Source organism: Natator depressus, chromosome 17 (genome assembly GCF_965152275.1).
Source record: "Natator depressus isolate rNatDep1 chromosome 17, rNatDep2.hap1, whole genome shotgun sequence".
NCBI lineage: Eukaryota > Metazoa > Chordata > Testudines > Cheloniidae > Natator > Natator depressus.
The window spans coordinates 22384810-22405448 of NC_134250.1; the positions used below are offsets into that span (position 1 = coordinate 22384810).

Genomic DNA, 20639 nt, shown 5'->3' on the forward strand with positions numbered 1-20639 from the left:
GACACATTTTTTGCTCCATTCTAGGCAATTTCCAAGACTGCGGCACTTTTCTCAATAGTTTTCTTATGTAGTTCATTGTCCTCTTCTTTTCCGTCTTTCATGAGGTGGTATTCAGTCAGGAGCTTCTCTAGAAATGCAGTTTTTATATACTCATACGACATGTCCAAACCACAGCATTTTCGCGAATCATTGTCACATCATTGTAGGTGTAGTTAGGACTTCTTAGACCCTTCCTGTTCAATATGGAAACCACTAGCTCGTCACCGTAAGTGGTATCTGCATAGAAAGACTCAGACGAAGGAATGCTTACTTTACCTTATAGTAACTGTAATTTTCATTTTTGTTTGCATAGATCCCATTACCCACCCTCTGTCCTGCTCCTTCAGAGTACATCTCTGCTAGAAGTCTGGAGTAGTGAGAGAACTGAGAGGCAGTTGGGGCTAACTCAGTCCTATATACCCTTGGGTTTTGGCGGGGGAAGCATTAGGACATGCAGGGCACAGGCATGGGCCCTACAAACAGTGTTGGTCAAAAGATTTGCATCTCATGCATACAGTTAGTGGAATCCACACAGACAAAACATCTTGAACTGTACGATACAAAGCCATTCTTCTCTTTAGTTCTTATTTTTGTCACAGTAAGTCACATTTGTTTTATTGGACTAACTTATTCTGTAGCTGTGTTGCTAGAATGAGTCAAACCACTAAAACCACCAGGCTCAAATTTTCAAAAACTGTTTTTATTTTTTTTCCCTTGGATTTTATATTCAACAACTTTGGTTATTCTTTTAAAAATACAAAAAAACAAAAACAAAAAACTCCCACCCCCCCAGCAAATACTGTCTTATCCCAAGAGGAGCTGTAACAATCTCTTTCTAGTGGTTCACCTGTATCTCTTACATTTACACACAACACAAGGGGAACTTATGTGGACTATTTAGTTTGGCTGACTAGAACTGTTATGGAGCAGTACTAACCATTCCACAGTCGACGATGCATAACTGTATTTCCAATTTAAACCCAACGTTGGCACTCCCTCTCTACTACACAAATAAAGAAGTATCTGCCTGAATGTCAGGCCTGGGCTACACTAGGGGGGGAATTCGAACTAAGATACGCAACTTCAGCTACGTGAATAGCGTAGCTAAAGTCCAAGTATCTTAGTTCCACTTACCTGGCAGTCCTCACGGCGGCGCGTCGACCGCGGCGCCTCCCCCATCGACTCTGCTTACTCCGCCTGCCAAGGTGGAGTACAGGCATTGATTCGGGGATCGATTTATCGCGTCTAGACGAGACGCAATAAATCGATCCGACAGATCAATCACTACCCACCGATCCAATGGGTAGTGTAGACGTACCCTGATTAAGCCTGGAGCTTCCAGGAGCAGAGGTAGAACTTTTATATCGAATTTGAAGTGAATTGAACAAGGGGTTCCATGGCACCCTAAAAAATACTGGGTAACAAAAAACATTTGGCAACTGAGAACAGTTTACATGTAGCTGAAATGTAATGTCTGGCACTAAAGATCAGTCACTTAAACTATTTTTAAATTGTAATTTCACAGTGCTCCAATAGCCCCTTGCACATAGCCCAGCACCCCTGCAGAGGCTGTCAGATTCCTACTACTGCAGATCTGCCAGCCCTGCTATGAGATCCTCTGTTCAGGGAGCCCTTATGGAGCACAATTCCATTATGCACATGAGGTACGGGAGCTTTCATAGAATCAAAGAAGATTAGGGTTGGAAGAGACCCCAGGAGGCCATCTAGTCCAACCCCCTGATCAAAGCAGGACCAACCCCAACTAAATCATCCCAACCAGGGCTTTGTCAAGCCAGGTCTTAAAAACCTGTAAGGATGGAGATTCCACTACCTCCCTAGGTAACCCATTCCAGTGCTTTACCACCCCCCTAGTGAAATAGTTTTTCCTAATATCCAATCTAGACGTCCCCCACTGCAACTTGAGACCACTGATCCTTGTTCGGTCATTTACCAGCACTGAGAACAGCCTAGCTCCATCCTCTTTGGAACCTCCCCTTCAGGTAGTTGAAAGCTGCTATCAAATCCCCCTTTACTCTCTTCTTCTGTAGACTAAATAAGCCCAGTTCCTTCAGTCTCTTCTCGTAAGTTATGTGCCCTAGCCCCCTAAACTTTTTTGTTGCCCTCTGCTGGACTCTCTCCAATTTGTCCACAACCTTTCTGTAGTAAAACTGGAAGCAATACTCCAGATGTGGCCTCACCAGTGTCAAACAGAGGGGAATAATCACTTCCCTCGATCTGCTGGCAATGCTCCTACTAATGCAGCCCAATATGCAGTTAGCCTTTTTGGCAACAAGGGCACACTGTTGACTCATATCCAGCTTCTCATCCACGTTAATCCCCAGGTCCTTTTCTGCAGAACTGCTGCTTAGCCAGCTGATCCCCAGCCTGTAGCAGTGCATGGTATTCTTCCATTCTAAGTGCAGGACTCTGCACTTGTCCTTGTTGAACCTCATCAGATTTCTTTTGGCCCAATCCTCCAACTTGTCTAGGTCATTCTGGACCCTATCCCTACCCTCCAGGGTATCGACCTCTCCCCCCAGCTTAGTGTCATCTGCGAACTTGCTGAGGGTGCAATCCATCCCATCATTCAGATCATTAATGAAAATATTGAACAAAACCGGCCCCAGGACAGACCCCTGGGGCACTCTGCTTGACACTGGCTGCCAGCTAGGCATTGAGCCATTGATCACTACCCACTGAGCCTGACAATCTAGCAAGCTTTCTATCCACCTTATAGTCCATTCATCCAGTCCATAGTTCTTTAACTTGCTGGCAAGAATCCTGTGGGAGACCGTGTCAAAAGCTTTGCTAAAGTCAAGGAACAACACGTCCACTGCTTTCCCCTCATCCACGCAGCCAGTTTTCTCATCATAGAAGGCAATTAGGTTAGTCAGGCATGACTTGCCCTTGGTGAATCCATGCTGACTGTTCCTGATCACTTTCCTCTCCCCTAAGTGCTTCAGAATTGTTTCCTTGAGGACCTGCTCCATGATTTTGAGGGACTGAGGTGAGGCTGACCGATCTGTAGTTCCCCAGATTCTCCGCCTCCCCTTTTTTAAAGATAGGCACTATATATTTGCCTTTTTCCAATCGTCCAGGACTTCCCCCGATTGCCATCCATGGGCAGCTGGTGGTAATTCTGGAAGCTCCTGCAGAGCTTTGAAAACTCGTGGCAATCTCTGCACTTGTAGAGGGAGTAAACCTTGCAGTAATGAGTTTGTGAGCACCAGTGGCTGTGCCATAAACTAGGATGTAATAAAATAAGTTATGGACTATACAGGACAGAAAATGAAATTGCTGTGCTATGCAATGCATTACATACCAATCCTTTCCAGCACAGACTGATTTTTCAGTTTACTTAAATGGCTATAACTTAGTGAATCTAACCCTTTGGATAGATGGCTGTAAATTCAAATGCCAATTTTAAACAATCTTAGAACGTAAGAACAGTCATACTGGATCAGACCAAAGGTCCATTTAGGCCAGTGTCCTGTCTTCTGACAGTGGCCAATGCCAGGTGCTCCAGAGGGAATGAACAGAACAGGCAATCAAGTGATCCATCCCCTGTTGCCCACTCCCAGCTTCTGGCAAACAGAGGCTAGGTACACCATCCTTGCCCATCCCAGCTAATAGTTATTGATGGACCTATCCTCCATGAATTTATCTAGTTCTTTTTTGAACCCTGTTATAGTCTTGGCCTTCACAACATCTCTGGCAAAGAGTTCCACAGTTTGACTCTGCATTGCGTGAAGAAATACTTCCTTTTGTTTGTTTTAAACCTAGGACTCCATTTATGAGCTTTGCCCATGTACTTGGGAGGTCAGAATAGAGAAAGCATATACATTACAAATAATTCAATGTCCAGACTGTCTGCTATCCTTCACAGCAACTCCTGCCAACAACAGGTCATTCTTGGAGGTGCTATTGGAGCAGATGTCACCATCTCCTCATGTGGGGAAGGGGGGGAGAAAGGGTTGAGAGGAGTCTCTTGTGATCTTGGAGTCATTTCTTTCCAATCTTCCTCCTAAGCCTCTGCCTCCTTCCTCACACTCTCTCACTCCCTTTTTGGAGGTCTACTTCACTGAGTCGTCTAATCATGGACTTAACTGGTGAAGTGGACCCTAGGTCATTTGTAGAAGCAAGAGGGACAGCAGCATCTCCTACAGAAGTGGGACCAGATTGCCCAATAAGACCAAGGTGTAAAGTCAAATGGATAAGACTGAGAAAGTGCTATGGCTCAAAGTGATGTCTGACAAGAGATGTAAGGATGTTTTGCTGGAGATCTCTGGGCAGCCCTAAAGTCTGTTGATGGTTGAGAGGATGATCTGGGAGTTGTTCAACTCAGGGAATCCTTGGGGAGAGGAAAACGGGGACGGATATCTGGAAAGGGTCTCTGCTTGATCCTGGAGAAAGAGAGAGAGTGAGTGAGGAGGAGTATGTCTGTTCTAGAGGTGATGTTGACTGTTCAATGCAGTGCAGAAGAATACCAGTACTGAGAGTATAATTCTTCCTGGTGTTGGTGGCATTAGTACAGAGGACAGTGCCAGGGGCTCAAATGTCATTAATTTGTAACAGATTTGCAAGTACTGTTCAGGATTTCTGTATAACAGGAGGACTGGTATAGAGGGTGGGGGCACTGGTACTGGGCTTCGATGTCTATATGTATGTAGTTCCACTTGCAGCCAGCTGAGACAAAGCATCAGCCTTCCACTAACCTCTCCAGGGCAATCAGGCCTCTGTGCTCATGGTTCAGAGGAGACAGAAGGTCCATAATTCCTCATTTCTTTCACCTCACCCATTCTGGGAAAGGAGACTAGTAGCCTGAGTTGCCCTTCAAGAGCAGCTCAGATCTGCCTTACCTCAATGGGAGCAAATAATACCAGGCTTTGGCACCAAGCTTTGTTTGGAGGACTAAGTCAGCTGAGATCCTCTCTCTGTGTTGGTAGCCTTCTAGGTCAAGTCCCTACTAATAGGGGTGCTGAAGGAGTTGGAACCCTTTATGGAATCGGAGGAGCATCTTTCTGAATCTGATGCTCTCCCCATGGATTGCTCCAGTAGGTACAACTTTAGCCATCAATGACTTTGACGCTGTCAGTTCTGGTGGAGAAGACCAACCTACAGGGCAATGGCCAAGGGCACCCATCAGTTGATGGAATAAGCCTGTCACACGACAGGGAGAGCTTGCAGCCAGAGGGGTTAGCCTCACCCATTTGGTGGAATAGCACCTTGGTGATAAGTAGTAATCATCATACAAAGGAAAGAAAATATAAAAAAATAAAGGGGCTTCCAACAGGACAGGAAAGTGTCCATAAACTAAGTAACTAAACTAGTTAATACTAATTAACATTTATTAAGTGTTTCAATTAAAGGGTGCCCAGGGGGTGGGGGGCAGAGACCACAACGTTCTATCTCACTGCCACCAGCACTAACAAGGAATGAACAGGCAGTTGGGGCCACTCTGCTCTGTCTCATCACTGCAGGAGGGTGGATGAGCACAAGGAAATGCAGGGCACAAGCATGGCCCCAAAGGTCACTTTTGGTCAAAAGATTCCAATTTCACATGCACCACAAGTGGGAGCCACACAGGCTATCATAATTTAAGCAAGGTCACTTCTCAAACAAGGTCATGTGCATGGTATTAAAGACAGGATTAGTATTGTAGGTAGACAGACATGTTCTTAATGGACCAGAATAAATGTTTTGGCTGGTGTACCCAAGAATGAGAATCACATAAAATTAAAACAAAAACCCTATTTAAGTCCAGCTTTTTTTATCTACTGATTTAAAAATCACTCTTTCTAGCAGCAGCAAGTCAAAGTCTTATCACCTCTTGGCTCGTCTGTCTTTATTACCCACAATTACTAGTACCGCATGTTACACTTCCAAAGTATAGGATTGGTAGGCTACCAGACTAATTCAGCAACTGAACAGGACAACTGAAAAAGGAATAGCTGTAATCAGATGGTTATTACAAAGGGACCATCATACATTGAGAAGAATAAAAAGCATTTGTTCAAACAAAATTGTTCCCCTCTATTCGACACTGGTGAGGCCTCATCTGGAGTACTGTGTCCAGTTTTGGGCCCCACACTACAAGAAGGATGTGGAAAAATTGGAAAACATCCAGTGGAGGGCAACAAAAATGATTAGGGGACTGGAACACATGACTTATGAGGAGAGGCTGAGGGAACTGGGATTGTTTAGTCTACGGAAGAGAAGAATGAGGGGGGATTTGATAGCTGCTTTCAACTACCTGAAAGGGGGTTCCAAAGAGGATGGCTCTAGACTGTTCTCAGGGGTAGCAGATGACAGAACAAGGAGTAATGGTCTCAAGTTGCAGTGGGGGAGGTTTGGGTTGGATATTAGGAAAAACTTTTTCACTAGGAGGGTGGTGAAGCACTGGAATGGGTTCCTAGGGAGGTGGTGGAATCTCCTTCCTTAGAGGTTTTTAAAGTCAGGCTTGACAAAGCCCTGGCTGGAATGATTTCGTTGGGGATTGGTCCTGCTTTGAGCAGGGGGTTGGACTAGATGACCTCCAGAGGTCCCTTCCAACCCTGATACTCTATGATTCTATGAAAAATATTACTGGATACTCCTATTGTGTCTAACTTCACTGCAGAATAAGAACACACGGTGTGTAAAACAAAATGAAATGGTTGCCTCCTTAAAGATGTTCATTTAGCTTTCCACACTTCAATTTTTTCCAATGATCTACAGCTCCCTTTTATACTAGATACTGGTCTTTATAACACACCAAGGTGGATCAGAACCCCATGTCTCTTATGGAGTTGAGACACCTCATTTCTGGGACCACGCTAAATATTCCAGCAAATTTTACTGAACCCAATTGTCTGGTTATGAGCACAAAAGTGCAGCTATGAGAAAGCATATTACCATAAGTTCTGTCCCTGTTTGGGTACAGTGGTCTCTATCGGAATGTCTGTAACATGCATGGATCTATGATGAGTGTTCACTCTGCCACCTGTAGCCATGTTCTTTCGCTTATCTGTAAAAGATTCACACAAAATTAAAATGCAATCTCGTTCATGGTCGCATCTGTCAACTTTTTACTTCACAAAGCTATACTGACTAGTTAAAATGGTTATATCAGACTGCTGGTGGGGTAGTAAGACAGCAAAGGAGCCAAAATTGCTCAGTAAGCTTCATCACATATTTGGCCAGGGAGACCTATAATTTGCTTTCCATAAAGAAACCAAATCAACAGTGAATATGCCTCTGTCAGTTACTATCCTGGTATTTACAAAGATATCACTATGGCATTAAGGCACAGTACAAGAAAGGGACATTAGAAATAACACCTCAATTTTACAAAAGGCTCTTCTCAGTATATATTGATCAGATACTCCATCTAGTGCTTGGAAGTGCAAATACATTCCTTACAATGTACAAATCTGAGTCTTTCCTTTCCAACTGAACTCCAGTGTATAATTCCTTTGAAATAAATAATAGGTCAGTGAATGTTTATGACCAAATAGCTAATAATCTCAAGTATGTATGTATGGATGTGCATGCTATGAAAATATATTCACCAATTCCATCAGTCACACAAAGAATCCTTGCCTATATGCTTTATAGGTGAAGTATATAAGCCAAGCAATTAATGCCATTTCCCTCCCTTCCCAACCCTCAAGTGTCTCAGGGAATGCTCTCTTCCTATCATCGTGAATTCACAATAGAATTCAGCATTTATGCTGTTCACATTGGGATATATGCCAAAAAAGGAGTTACACTTTGGTGAGAAGAGGTAACTAAGGGTATGTCTACACAGCAATATAAGCCTAGGGTTAGTTGGACTCAAGTCAGCTGACCCGTGTCAGGGAACCCGGGGCTTGAGCGTCTACGCAGCATTTTAACCCCAGGTTAAGGATTTTCGGATCCATCCTCAAACTTAGAGCTCTGGCGTCCACACTAATGCACAGATGCCAAGTACCCCTATCCCAGAGTGTTTGAATGTGTTTCACTGTGGGAAAATGCTACTACCCACCCTGTTTCCTAACTGTGAGGTGCTACCGATGGGACTCAGGTGGCATACGGAGCACATAACGGCATAATTAGTTTCTTTGGTGGCTGTCTCAGTAGAATGACTGCAAGTGGAGAAGGCTTTATACTGAACTACCATCTAACCTGAGAACTGGGCTCTTCAGCTCTAGGCTGAGTCACACTGGCAGGAAAAAGCCTGTGTGCACCTGTCTGAGAATAATTAGTACATCAACCTCCAGGACTGTCAACTATTAAAATGAAACGTTGCAATTCTTAATTTTTGAAATAGGATGTTCAGTGAAGGTCTTTTTGTTTGATTGGCTTTTTATTTATCTTTGTCTGTTTTCAAGTTTGACATAAAATGTAGGTTTCAAAGGAAAAACACCCCTCCCCCCCACAGCCTGGCTGCTGCCAGCTACAGAGAGAAGGGCTTCCCCAGGACTTGGGGTGCAGTGTGCTCCAGCACCCCATGGGGTTCCCTTAGCCCTGCCTCTACCGCACCCAGGGAGGTAGGGATAAGGGAACCCAGGAGGCTGTGGGGAAGTTTTGGGGCTGGCTCCCACTCACTGCCCTTAGAGTGCATGCTGTCCGGGCTCCTATGCACATACAGCCCCAGGAAGAACGGGGTCACAAGAAAATGGAGCAAAGACCAAACGGCTGCCCTGTAGGGAGTGGGAGTGACCAGAGTGTTGGGGATCATCCCTCCCCTGGCTGTGCTGAGCTCTGCTGCTCCCTCTTCCTGCAGGGCAGCCGCTTCCTCCCCGCTCTGCTCTCTGGCCCCCCCTGCACTCCCTGGGGCTGTGTGTGTAGGGGTGCCTGGGCAACATGCACCAAAATCTGGCTGTGCTCTTATGACCAGCAAGCAGCTCTTTGCAAAAAGCTTCTTCTGATAGGTCTCCATTGAAAACCCTGCAGGCTCCCTGGTAGTGTGCTTGCAGACCAGCGTTCAGCAGACAATGGGTTAATGCTCATCTGAGCTGCTACAGTTTGCAAAGGGAGGTGTGGTTTCCACTGCAATAGACTGCTCCACAGATTGTTCAGACAGAGAGGACTCAGGAAGTCACCTCAAAGAACTCTGGAATACATGCAGAAGACTTCTGAGACCCGAGACAAGCTGGGGCCATGTGCACACAGGAAAGCAATAAGGCTTGGATCTTATCTCCCAGTTTAACACTGGCTTGGACCCTCCAGCCCTGCAGTGTCCTGGGACCCTAGGTTTGAGCCCTAGGTTAACATAATTGGTGAGGGGACGCAATGGGAAAATTAGGCTTACACTGCTATGTAGACATACCTGAAGGTACATCTACACTGTAATAAAAAATCTGCAGCACTGAGTCTGAGCCCAGGTCAATTGACTTGGGTTTGCAGGGCATGGGCTGCAGGGCTAAAAATTGCCATGCAGACTTCCAGGCTCAGGTTGGAACCCGGGCTCAGACCCACCCATCTCGCAGGCTTTCAGCCAGAGCATGTACAATATGTGTTTTAGCCCCACACCTCAAGCCCCAAGAACCCAAGTCAGCTGACCCTGGCCAGCCATGGCCATGCCGCAGGTCTTTTACTGCAGTGTAGATATACCATAGGGCTATTCTGTTATAAGAAAATCCACTTCAACACATGGATTGCATGTCACTTGTTAGACAAAGAGTGTTAGGTGGTAGAGAGCAATGTCAGGCACAAATTCTCTACAGCAGACTTCAGGTGTTACATGTAATCTTTAAGAAGAGCAAACCATCCAATTAATTTAGGACCTCTGAAGACATAACACATGCATTCTAGTAGTTTCCCAGGGAAATGAAGCAGTGAACATTTAAGGGAGGGAAGAGCCCATGGAATAGCTATCCTCATTTGTGGAGGACTAGAGGAAACTGACAGAATTGTTCTGCACAACTGCCCCTCCAGCCAAGCACTGCTGTTAGAGGAATAAGCCACTTCCACAGCAAACCCAGCATCTACTAACCCATAAACAAGGAAGTGCTGAATGACTGAAATTCAGCTGAAGTTGGCAGAGGATACTTGATTCCCAGGGAAATGGAAGCACCTTCATTTCAGTGTTGCCCTCCCATCTCCTTTTACACCATCACTGGTGTAGATGATACCATCTCCAATTAGCCTGAAGGCAAATGGCAGCACTCTCTCCACCTTCACGTCAGAGAACCAGACCCCCTGAAGTAGCCACCTCTGCACAGTGGCTGCCACTAGGCAATGGCCAGTCCAACTGTGGCTATTTTAAGGAGTCCCAAATACTTACCTTCAAGCTATCAAAAGGAGCCGAGAGGGGTATAGGCCAGGGGTGGCATGGCAAAGCCACATGCAGCTCTTTTACAGTATGAGTGCAGCTTGCAGAGGTCTCTCCCGCAACAGGCTTGGTGGCGGGGGGAGCTCTGGGCTTCTGCCTTGTAGAAGGGTGGTCAATCTTGGGCTTCTGCCCATCGGGAGGGGGTTCTTGGGGCTTCAGTCCTGTGTGGGACACCTGCCAGGGCTCGGGGTTTCAGCCCCACTCTTGCTGAAGCCCTGAGCCCCAGCAGGCATGCCCTACCAGGCTGAAGCCCTGAGCCCCGGCAGGCGTGCCTGGCTCTCGAGCTTCTGAAGATTACCACACATGGCTCGGAGGGTCAGTAAGTTTGGCCACCCTCGGTACAAGCAATTGTTTATGGAGACCTGAAGCAGTAGCCCCAAGTTCTCTTCAGTTAGGGCAATTGCAGGAAAGGCTCTATGGCTACAGGGCTCAAAACACTTGTTTTTGGTTTCATTTAGAATCTTGGCAGTTGCAGACCACTTTTATCTTGTTTCTTTTCTGTTAGAGTGCTTTTATGTAGCAGGTTACTCACCACACAGTCTATGTGGTTCTGAGAGATATGTTGTAGTCAGCGTGGATCTCACTGTATGTGCACATGCACCACATATGCCCTGTGCTGCCTCATACTCCTGTATGAGGCAAGGGTGACTGTGGCCCTTGTTCAGTTCCCTTGCAATTCAAAGCCCATGCTCCTGCGGACTCTGAAAAGAGTGGCTGGAGGCCAGGTTGTGGGATCCACACTAACTGGTTTTTTGAAATGTTGTATTGTAGGATAACCAATCATTCTTTGATTATACATTAATGTGAATCCCACTGTAGGTGACTGGCAAGAAGAACGATCTAGATGGTGGGAATGAGGCATGCCTACAGCATTAGACAAACGAAGATTGGAGTACTGCCCTCTCAACTGTGGCATCAGACCAACCAGCAACGTCAAGAATGAAATGTGTAACAAGTCAGTGGGTTATGTACTTCAGCTGCTATTTTTGCAAATCTCAGAGACTGGCATGTCTCTAAAGCAGACTGAAGTACTCCATGAGAGCACAGGCAGCATTTGTTGACATTTGGAGGGAAGAGGTTCACTGATTACAGGTGGAGATAATCTGAAGTGGATCATGCAGGGTCTCCGTGATGAGATGGTTGGACCTTTCAATGTGTCATTAAAGCCACAAAGACAAAAATAAAGCATAAAAGGTTTGGTCCTGCTAAAGTAATATAGAGCAAGGCTCTGAAAACCACCCAAAGTATATATCTTCTTCTCTCTGCATGTTGCATGGGGCTCTGGGAAGAAGACAGGTAGATTAATCAATTGATTTAGATTAAACACTTGATACCACCTTAAGGATGACCTTAAGATGCAGTCTTAAAACCACCTTGTTCCTGTGAAAGGATTTTACGGAGGACCAGCCATTAGGGCATGGAACTCATTGACCCACCCTGAAGTGATGGCAACAAGTAGTCCACCTTAATGGGAAGATGATGTATCTAACAGTCTGGTAACGACTCAAACAGAGGCTCCATAAGTTTCAGGAGAACAATGTTGAGATGCCACACAGGAGTAGAGTTTCTGACAGGTGGGTAAGTACGCAGGAAGCCTGTGAGGAGTCTCGGTACGGTCTGATGTACGAAGAGCAAGTCTGACCATACCAGAGTCTACATGCAGTGTTGCTGTAGCTGTGTCAGTCCCAGGATATTAGAGACACAAGGTGGGTGCGGTATTGTGGTATGACACATCATCACTGCTGCAAGGTGAACTTGGAGAGAATTAAATGCCAATCGACTTTGTTTCAAGTGCAGCATATCGTGGAGGATCTTTGGTACTGGAGCCTCAACTGGGTCTAGATTATATTGGATTTCCAAATGGAAACAATTGTCCATATGGGCAAAGTATGTCTTCCTAGTAGATGGCTTCCTGCTCTGTAGGAGGATTTCTTGAACCTGTGGAGAAGTCTGTCATGCTAAGCCAGCCAACAACCAAACAGTCAGGTGCACTCAGACCTGCAGTCCTTGGAATATCTGACAGTGGAGCTGGGATCTCACATCCAGGCAGACAGAGACAGAGAGAAGGCAGAATGGAAGTGTGAATGAGGTCTGATGCCAAAATAGCCTCTACCAATAAAGAGCTATTTATGATCAGCATGGTCTTGTCCCACCAGAGGATAGCCTGGGGACCAGGGTAATTGGGGGAAAAGCTGTATAGGAGGCCTGGAGTCCACTGGAGCAGGAATGCATCTGGTGAACAGCCCAGGCTCATGCACTCTCTGGAACAGAAGTTTGGGCACTTGGTGCTGTCCTGTCTGGCGAATGGGTCTATTTTGAGAGCCCTCAACTGGTGAAATATTGGCTTTATGATGGACATCTGCGGTGTCCACTCAAGTGCCTGCATGCCTGTGTAAGAAGCCAGCAACAACTGGGCTTCTAGAATGTGCAGCGTCAATGGGGTTATCCCATGGGGATACCACCAGGTCCATAGTTTGATGGCTTCCTGACACACAGGAGATAAGAGAGCACATCCCTGTTTGTTTACGTAGTTCACTGTGGACATTTCGTCCATTAAGATCTGCATGGGCTGCAGGGCTCTGCAGTGCAGGAACACCACACAGGCTAGCCAAATGGCCCTGAGTTCCCGGACATTGACATGCAGCTTCAAATCGTACTGGGACCAGGTTCCTTGCATCTAAGGATAGTTCAGATAGCTCAGTTCAATCTGTTCCTGAAGCATCTGCTATGAGTCATCGTAGGGAAGGGGGTCAAGAAGGAAACCTTTCAAAATGTTCTCCAGGTCCATCCACCAAGTTCTTGTAGGACCTTGGGAGGGACTATGACTCTTGATCAAGTGATGCTTGGATGCCTAGCAGCCCCAGACCTGGCCTCTGAGGTGTGTCCTCAGGGCATCCATTACTGACTTTCCATATGCTGATGATGACTGTGCCATCCTCATGCACACCAAAGGTCAGACTTTGGAGACAGTCAAGCACTTTTGCTACCTTGGTAGCCAACTCTCTCAAAACGCAAAAAATCAACAGTGAGATCCAGTGTGCAAGTGTTTCCGTTGGGAAATTGCTCCAAAGCGTTTTCATGGACCGTGACCTACCGCAGGACACTAAGATCCAGGTCTATAAGACAATGGTTATTCCTATACTCCTTTATGGATGTCTTATTGACCGCACCTCAAGAGTCTGGAGAGGTACCACCAACAATGCCTCTGGAAGATCCTTTGTGTCCAGTGTGAAGATTGCTGCACTAACACCAGCATCCTCAGTGAAGCCAATGGTGGGGGTGGGGGAAAAGCTCAGTGGTTTGAGCATTGGCCTGCTAAACCCAGGGTTGTCAGTTCAATCCTTGAGGGGGCCATTTAAGGGTCTGGGGCAAAAATTGGGGATTGGTCCTGCTTTGAGCAGGGTGTTGGACTAGATAACCTCTTGAGGTTCCTTCCAACTCTGACATTCTATGATTCAATGTCACCAGCATTGAAGCAATGATCCTAATGCACCAACTCTGCTGGGCTGGACATTGTGTACAGATGCCAAACTCTTGCCTCCCAAAACAAGTTCTCTACTCTCAGCTCACCCATGGTCAGAGATCCTGTGGTGGTCAGAGGAAACGCTACAAAGACACAATGAAAGCATCTCAAGAAAACTGATGTGGACATCACAAGCTGGGAGCAGCAAGCCACCAACCGACCCCAATTGGGCTACATCCTCCATCGGGCAGTGGCCCACTTTGAGAAGCGCCTTGCCCTCAAAAGCTGAAAAGAGAGAAGGAAGGAAAAAGAGAACTTTCTCCCAGCAGGCAGCGGGCCTGCCAGGAAATGTCTGTACCTACTGTGGGCAGATCTGTGGTTCCAGGATTGGATTCCTGAGTCATCTCAGGACCCATATGTAAATCCGTGGTAGAGATCATCCTCGAATGGAGGGATCATTGCCGATGATGACACTGCAATTAAACATCCGTAGCTGGCCCGTGTCAGCTGATTCAGGCTTTTAGGGCTCTGGATGCAGAGCTATAAAAAAATTGCAGTGGACGTGTTTAGGCTTAGGCTGGAGCCTGGGCTGTGAGACTCCGAGGGAGAAGGTCCCATAGTCCAGCTCCAGCCCAAGCCTGAATACATACACCACAGTTTCACAGCCCTGCAGTCTGAGTCAGCTGACACGGGCCAGCTACGGGTGTTTAACTGCACTGTAGACAGACACCTGACATGTAAGCTCTCCCTGAGAGAGTTCATAGGCACTCTGATCAATCATCATCTGCATGGCTGTTACAGGCTATTTCTTGTAGTTCAGAAGGAGTTCTAATTGGGAGAGCAGGGAAAATATGTATTCCAGAGCTGTTAACATCTCCTGCTGCAACCGATCCCTGATCAGCCAATCATCTCAGTATAGGTAGACATGGATTCCCTTGCTCCTTAAGAGTTCTGCCACCTCTGCCAGGGATTTTGTGAACACTGTTGTGGAGAGTCCAAAGGGCAATACCCTGGATTGGTAACAGTTGGGTTCCACTCGGAATCTTGGGTACTTCCCATGGCCCAGATAGAGAGCAGTATAGAAGTATGCAGATGCATCACGCAAGTAGAGAGCCATGAACCAGCCGTGAGCATAAACATATGGAATAACAGAGGCAAGAGTTGTCATCCTGAAATGGCATATGTATTCGTTGAGTCTTCTCAGGTCTAGGACAGAACAAAGACCCCTTTTCTTCTTCAGGATAAGGAAATACTGGGAGCAGAAGCCCCTTCCCCTGAAATCTGGTGGCAGCTCCTCAGCCTCCTAGACGATGCAGCAAGACCACTTCTGCCTGTAGCAGGCTCTCATGAGAGGGGTCCCTGAAGGGCGCTGGGGAAGCCAGGGGCAATGGCCTCTAGCACCAATTTGTACAATGTTATGGCAGATCACCCGTGGTGGAATGGGGTGAGATGGCTTCTGAAAGTCATGCTCTCTGAAATGGATCTGGTGAGGCTCCTGACAATCCTGTCAAATTTGCTGACATGACAGAGGAGCAAGATACATTGCCAAGGAAGGAGGAGTCGGGCGATTCCTGTCATACTTTAGCTTTTTATTGGCATGGCACTCAGGCTGCTTGGAATGACAGCAAGGTGTTTGTTGTCTTGACTGGGACTGAGGCTGGTACAGCATGAGGCTGGGGTGACAGTCCCCAGGGAGCCTTTGAGTCTTCAAAAGAGCATGAAGAGCTGTCTGTTTGCTCCCTAAATTCCATGCTTTCAAAGGCTGGTCCCCAATCATACCCTGTACCTCTCGAAGGATGCCCAATACTTGGAGTCAGGATGTTCTGTGCATTGTCACTGCCATGGTCATAGATCTGACCATAGTGTTGGAAGTGTCAATTGCCACCAACTGGCCTACCTTTTTTACTTCCCTGGGTGCCTTCCTGTTGTCACACAGGAGTTTCAAGAGAAAGGGCATCACTATCACAGCTCAAAAAGTAATTTGCCTCTTGCAGTTGCAGAAAAGCAGAGTAGTAAGTAGATAGAGCCTTTTTGGGGTCCGTGTCTTTAGGGGCATTCCGTTTTGCTATAGATTTTTCCTCTACCTTTGACACAGATAAGGAGCCCTGGTTAGGGCGGGCAAAGAAGTATTCAAACCCTGTCTGAGGGATTGGGTACTGCTTCTCTACCCATTTTACAGTGGGTGTTATTGTGGCAGCCACCTGCCACAGGGCCTTAGCCTAGTCATTTATGAGGAGGGTGACTGGCTGGACTGAGTGTTGTCAAAATATCAGCTTATATTTTTTCAATATGATCAGCGTCCGTCTCTCCAGGATCTAAGTAATTCTCATAGGAGCTCTTGGAATTACTTGAAGTAATCAGAAAAGGAGTGCTTGTGGCACCTTAGACTAACAAATTTATTTGAGCATAAGCTTTCGTGAGCTGCAGGTCACAGACGCATACATCCGATGAAGTGAGCTGTAGCTCACAAAAGCTTATGCTCAAATAAATTGGTTAGTCTAAGGTGCCACAAGTATTCCTTTTCTTTTTGCGGATACAGGCTAACACGGCTGCTACTCTGAAACTTGAAGTAATCAGGCTCCAGTATCGGTGTTGAGGATATCACCTCACCAGGTGATGAAGATGAGATGTCTTTTGGTGAGAAGACACTGAGCTCTTCCTAGTGTCTCTGCTTGTATGTTCACAGCAGTCCCTCTCAGAGCTGCACTTTGGTACCAGAGATGCTGATAGTGTCTGTGGTGCTGGTTGAGTCTGCGGCGCTAGTTGAGTCTACTTTGGTGAGGAGGCCAGTCTTTTTTCTGTGCCATTTTCTCTGTACTGGTCTTTGGGGTCCCTTGTCTGCTACTAAGAACCTAGAGCTCTTCTCAGAATCCGAAGAGATCTTCATAAATTGCTCCAGAAAATGAAGCTTCAACCACGCTTCTCACGACTTACGTGTTCTTGTGGCAAATTAAAGGCACACCAAACATCTGCTCAGTATTTGGGACTCTTGCTCCCTCACATCTGTTTTTCAACAGATTCAGTGCACTGCAGGATACGCAAGGCTTGAAGCATGAAGGTTTTGAATCCAGCATGCTCAGAAGCCCTGGGCGGGGGAGTGTCTGACCATGACTATTCAGTCAAGATTAGTCACTATCATTCTCAGCATCTGTCGTCAGTGGATCAGAAAAGTGATGAAGGTTTTATGAAGAGTTTGAGAAAATTTAACCAAAGCCAAGAATTAGTGGGTTGGACACATGCCAGGTTCCATCTGACTGCCACAAGAGTTAAGAGGGAACTGAAGACAGATCATGGCTCCCCCTTAGATGGGAGAATAAGGAGCATGAGGTACAAGCACAACCCTTGACAATTCTATTCAAAAGACTCCAATCTCACACACGAGACTCATGCACATCTACAGTGGGATCCACACTGACGCTCTTGAAGAACAGCACCTGTGCTGATCTGTTACATGGTCATCCATTTGCCGATCCATCCCCAACCCCAGCTAGTAACAAAGAGGATACATTAGTGACAAAAGAGGATACGCAAGAGAAGTTGGCTGATCTTACCCATTGGGTAGTAATCATCATCATCATCATCATCTACCACTTCCTCCTTCTTCTGGCGGTGACGGATGAATCTGTAGTCTATACTGTCATGTACCCAGCCCTTCTCAATGAACAAGCCAGGAACCTCATCTGAAAACAGCCAGTACCTGTAAAGAGCATAGACTTCACTGCAGGAACCACAGGAGGACAAGAGTTGCACGGAAAAAATACATATACATACACACGAGAAGCGAGAACACAAGTATGCAGGCATTTAAAATATGTGCATGCATCTATATCTTCAGCAGAAGTGCAGCATGAGCAAGAAGAAGAAACTATCCTACAGTTCTTTCGAAGTCTACCATACACCAAGTCTGAATGAGAGAAGGATAATAATGGTAACTACTATAGCCAGCAGTTTGATAATGTTAGCCAACTGTTTCTCAACTACTGGGTCAGGCCACAAAGCTAATCAGGAGACAAAGCAATTGAAATTGTATTACAATCTAAAGCAAAGAAAACTCTTGCTCCCTCACTCCCCCGCATACTCTTACTTTTCAAGGTGAAGCACTTCCTGTCAGCCTCTCAAAAACCCAAATCAATTACATAGGGTTATCACTGACATTTTTTACTCTTAGTTTATTGTAAGCGTGGGGCAAGGGGTCGTCAGAAAAGTTTTTGATTTAGAATTAAAGGTGCCAGCCTGAGTAGACTGAAAAGTACTGGATTAGACAGAGTCATGCATCCCTCCTGCAGAGATGTAGGTCCCGCAGACTACAGCAGTCTGGAGATGGTCTCATCTCTATTTTAGCTTTACAGTAGGCCGCCCCTGAAGTTCTCGATGCACAGTAATGCACTGCATACTGGTACAAAAGATCTCAAATACATGAAATATTCATTTGTAACATTCTATTCCAACAGAAAGGAGGTGATCACCTAACAGGACTGTTAGCAGTACAAGGGATACAGATAGGACAGGGAAGCTTTATGGTTAGCTCTTCTACCTGTTGTGGTTACGGTCAGTTCCTATTGGCGTTCTGCGCATCACCAGCTTAGCTTTGGCAATCCCATCTTGGAAAGCCTTTTCAGCTGCAGCTTTATGCTTCCGGATTCTCTCCTCCTCTGCTTCTTTCTCCAGTTTTACTGCAGGGATTACCAGACATATTAAAAGAAAACTACTGTAACCAGATTCACCACATATTGCAATAGGCTATTTTCTATTTTGCTGATTAGTCAGGTGAAGAAAGAAGATTAATTTACTGGTAACTTCTGTTAATGCATTTCCAAAGTAAATTAAACTAATGCACACAAAGGCACTCAGTGTGCAATGGGAGTGTCCACATGGGGAGTTATTGCAGAGTAGCTTGTGAACATTAGCTAGTATGCACCAGTTACTACGGACTCCCTCCACCGCCCCCCCATGTGAAAAAACCCTAGAGTTTCTCCCAGTTCAGACCACGCAACTGCCCAAGGGTCCAGCATCTGAAGAAGCCCAAACCTCAAGCTCAAACGCTGCTAATTTCAGTTTGAGAGATTCCCACAAGAATGCAGAACAAAGCCAAAGCAGGAGGGTGAGCTGGCCCGAGGCAAAGAGAAGGACTTTAATATTACTGGTATTTTATTTTCTGTTCTCCTGTTCCTCAGCATGGCCTTATGCATCTTCTTCACTTTGACTAGTTGCTTCAACTCAGGTCCTCACCTTAAAGGACCCTTTCTAAAGCCTGCCTACCAAATGGACAATTGTAGATTGGAAGGCACGCCCCACTTAGCCACATAGGTTTCCAAGCGCAGCTGTTCTGCTCTGACTATAGGAGGGACAAGCACATGCTCTAGTAACTCAGATTCCCACATATTCTGCCATGTCAGCAGAAGAATTCAAAAACAGCAAGCCTAGGTTACCTGTCAGGACAAAAATCTTGGCATCCTAGTAGCTCCCACATCCCCTGGGATATCCACAAACAGAATGAAATAGTGAAAGGTGGCAGGATTCCTGCAGATGAATGGTATGTCTACCCTGCAACTGGAAGGGCAACTGCAGCTCAGGCAGACATACCTATGCTATCTTTAATCTAGCTAGTACAGCCAAAAAGAGCAGTGAAGATACAGCCTACACTGAAGCCTGTGTTGCTGCACAAGCCCACCCAGAACCAAGAGCACACACTCATATTGCTAGCCCATGCCAGGGTCCATGCTGCTGTGTCTTCACAGCTTTTTAAGAAATACTAGCTACACTAAGGCTAGCATGGATATGCTTACCCTAGCTGCAATCACAGCTCCCATTGCAGTGTAAACATACCCAAGAGCTTTACTTTGACATTTCATCTCATGATCAGGATAAATAACCAACTTCTGCCAAGAAGGCAAAGAACTGAGATCAGAGGGCTTTAAGCTTTTTTGAGGGGCTCAGGGTACTTTACAGATGTCTCCTGCATCTTTACCTGCCTCTGAAGAACAGGCCCACCTCACTATGTAAAAGATGCATTGAGAAAAAGTGAACAAAAATTAATCTGTCTAAAGTCAGGCTGAAATCTAGACCCCAAAGACAAAGTTTATTACAATCCTTGACCAAAAATCTAATTAAGTAGATTCAGAACTTAAATACTAGAGCTCAAATCCTTGAGAAAATGGAACCAACAAAATACTGAAGCCAACCTGGGGAATTCTGATCACAATGGGAGATAGGCAACAAGACAATGTGGGGCAACAACCCTCCTCCAAAACATACAGGAGGCATCTTCCCCCTATCTTGCTAACAGCTGGAAGTGCTCCTCGCATCACTATGTTGGCTACAGTCCTCGTTCCCCATGCCTTCTTTTGAAGCCTAGGACTGAAGCCTCATTCTGTGTATACTTACCGCTTGTATAGCTGCCAGAACTTCACAACAGCCTTTTTACAGGCAGTGGAGAGTAGGACTTAAAAGATCTACAACCTACATTTGGGCTGCAGACAGGTATACATAATAGCCAACAGCTAGCTGAGGACTACAAGAACAGTGCATGCTCAGAGCACCTTCTTACAGGGCCAGTTCTCAAGAAGGCCTTTTAAAGAGTGATTAAAACCCTAATAAGCAATTTGTTGGTTCTGGTTTCTACTGCATATCAGCAAGTTTCCAGTTTCAAATGTGGGAGCCTTCACTGGGGAGGCTTGCACCTAGGCTAGAAAGGTTGTCAGCTTTGACACTTGCTAATTTCTTAACAGCATATCCTCTTCCCCATTCCATCCCATTTACCATCATACCCTCCAGAGCTCACTAGTTACTTGAACAAGCTTTACTACAAGCTTTGTACTGAGTCAGCATATACTTCTAAAG

At 45.9% G+C, this 20639-nt stretch overlaps 1 protein-coding gene across 1 annotated transcript in view; it reads right to left on the reverse strand.

Annotated features, from left to right (window-relative positions):
• Window positions 1-20639, reverse strand: part of BAZ1B (bromodomain adjacent to zinc finger domain 1B) — an 84843-nt gene that overhangs the window by 22222 nt on the left and 41982 nt on the right. The window contains exons 8-10 of the mRNA XM_074975018.1: window positions 18334-18472; window positions 17351-17496; window positions 6934-7045 (exon numbers count right to left, since the gene is read on the reverse strand). Of these exons, the coding sequence (XP_074831119.1) occupies window positions 6934-7045; window positions 17351-17496; window positions 18334-18472 (397 nt within the window). The remainder of the gene's footprint in view (window positions 1-6933; window positions 7046-17350; window positions 17497-18333; window positions 18473-20639) is intronic.